The following is a 1774-nucleotide window of genomic DNA, read 5'->3' as shown; positions in this document are numbered from 1 at the left end:
TTTTATATTTTATACATAAAAAATTAAATATTAAAATACAATTTATTTTTAAAACTTTACATATTACGAGTAAAATTTCTAGTTCTAGAATAAAGTATATACCATAGTTTGGAGGTTATCCATAAGTCTTCACGTTTTACAGTACCTTCATCAAATAGCTTCTTGAGAGCCAAACCAATCTGCACATGCAAACCAAGATTCCAAGTTTTACCGAAGATGTCAAGTGCTATATAATTTAAACATAAAAAGTTATTGTACACTTTTAGAAATGGAGGCCTGTTAAGATAATACAACCCCATTAAAGATAAAGTATGTCTTGTTTATGTTACTAATAACATCCTAATTCACATGTTTTAACACTACGAGAGAAAGTTCCACAAACAGAACACAGATAGATAGATTGATAAAGCAAATAAATAAGTAGTAGGATCATATATAATGATTCAGTAATTAATCATTAATGGCTAATCATTAACCATTACCTCTGCTTGATTGCGGTAAGCTGAAGCACAGTCGATATGCCGGTATCCAACCTTGCATGAAAAACATAATAGTAATCATACATTTCTGAAGTTCTCTCTTTCAAATCAAAAGTTTATTATAACACTAAAATCTAAAGTGAATATTCAATAAAAACAAAAGCATGCAATAATAATTAGAACAATAATTTAATTTGATATACTATTTGTAAAATGATTATTTTTTATATGGACTATATATGTGAATGACTATCTAAAATAATAGATGTAATTATCCGACTGTATATTATCAATGCATTAAAAATAACAAATAATAATAAGAGAAAGTCTAGGAGCCAACACTTTTATTAAAATTTGACTAGTACTTAGTCAGTAAAAGAAAAAGAGGAATGTTAGGGGCCAGTAACTTTTGTGATTTGTAGCCATTAAATAGCCATTAATGATGATTTTAATGGTGTGAGATTTCATTCAATAGCTTATTTTTCTTTGCTGGTTATATGTTGGCCAGAATTTAATAAAGTTGTTGGCCCCAAAACTTTTCCAAAGAAAAATGAATAATTCTCCAGATAAAATCTCACATAATTGAAAACACTATTAATAGCTAATTGATGATTACAAATTACAAAATCTACTAGGCATTAACACTTCTCTAATAATAATACCTTAATCGCATTAGTGACTGCTTCGGCCAAGACACCAGGATTTTGATCCTGACCTAACCCAATAAAAGTGCCAAACCCAATAGAAGGTATCTTGGCACCTGTGTTCAGCTCAAAGAATCTAATTTCCTCTGCCATTTCTTTTTTTATCATTACTACTATTTCTAACTTTCTGAACAATAAGGTGGTTTGATTCTTAGTTGGTTAACACTTAACCGTTATCAACTATTAGCTATATGTGAGGATTTATATAGGAAAAATATATGAGAGAGTAAATGAATGAAGGGAGAAATTGTGAAGAGGAAAGTTTTGAGAGAGTTTTGAAGTGACATAGTCCTCTTCACGTGGCCAAGGAAAGTAAATGCTGACGTTAGTGCACACGTCGATTGGGCGGGAAAGGTAACCATTTATAATTTATAATTCTATTGAATACACGACGGCAAAAATGTCACCAAAGATTTAGCCAACGATTAAAAAAAAAATATTTTATTTAGGGGCCGACAAACATGAGGAAGTCCGTCGGGCAGCTTAACTTGTCAAAGAGTCGTTGTTTCACACATGCAATACAACAAAGTCACACCGTGCCAAAGTGAGCAACCATGAACCATCCCACCGTGCCCGTCCGTTGTGAAGCTG

General features: G+C 31.5%; 1 protein-coding gene across 1 annotated transcript; it reads right to left on the bottom strand.

The window, feature by feature from the left end:
- Positions 22-1396, bottom strand: LOC107627543 (aldo-keto reductase family 4 member C10-like). The gene is made up of 3 exons (XM_021113777.1): positions 1142-1396; positions 483-533; positions 22-179 (listed from the first exon to the last, which is right to left on the bottom strand). Exons 1-3 carry the CDS (start codon positions 1289-1291, stop codon positions 57-59), a joined length of 324 nt encoding a protein of 107 aa, XP_020969436.1. The 5' UTR covers positions 1292-1396; the 3' UTR covers positions 22-56.

This window comes from Arachis ipaensis, chromosome B02 (assembly GCF_000816755.2).
Source record: "Arachis ipaensis cultivar K30076 chromosome B02, Araip1.1, whole genome shotgun sequence".
NCBI lineage: Eukaryota > Viridiplantae > Streptophyta > Magnoliopsida > Fabales > Fabaceae > Arachis > Arachis ipaensis.
This window is presented reverse-complemented; position numbering and strand designations above follow the sequence as displayed.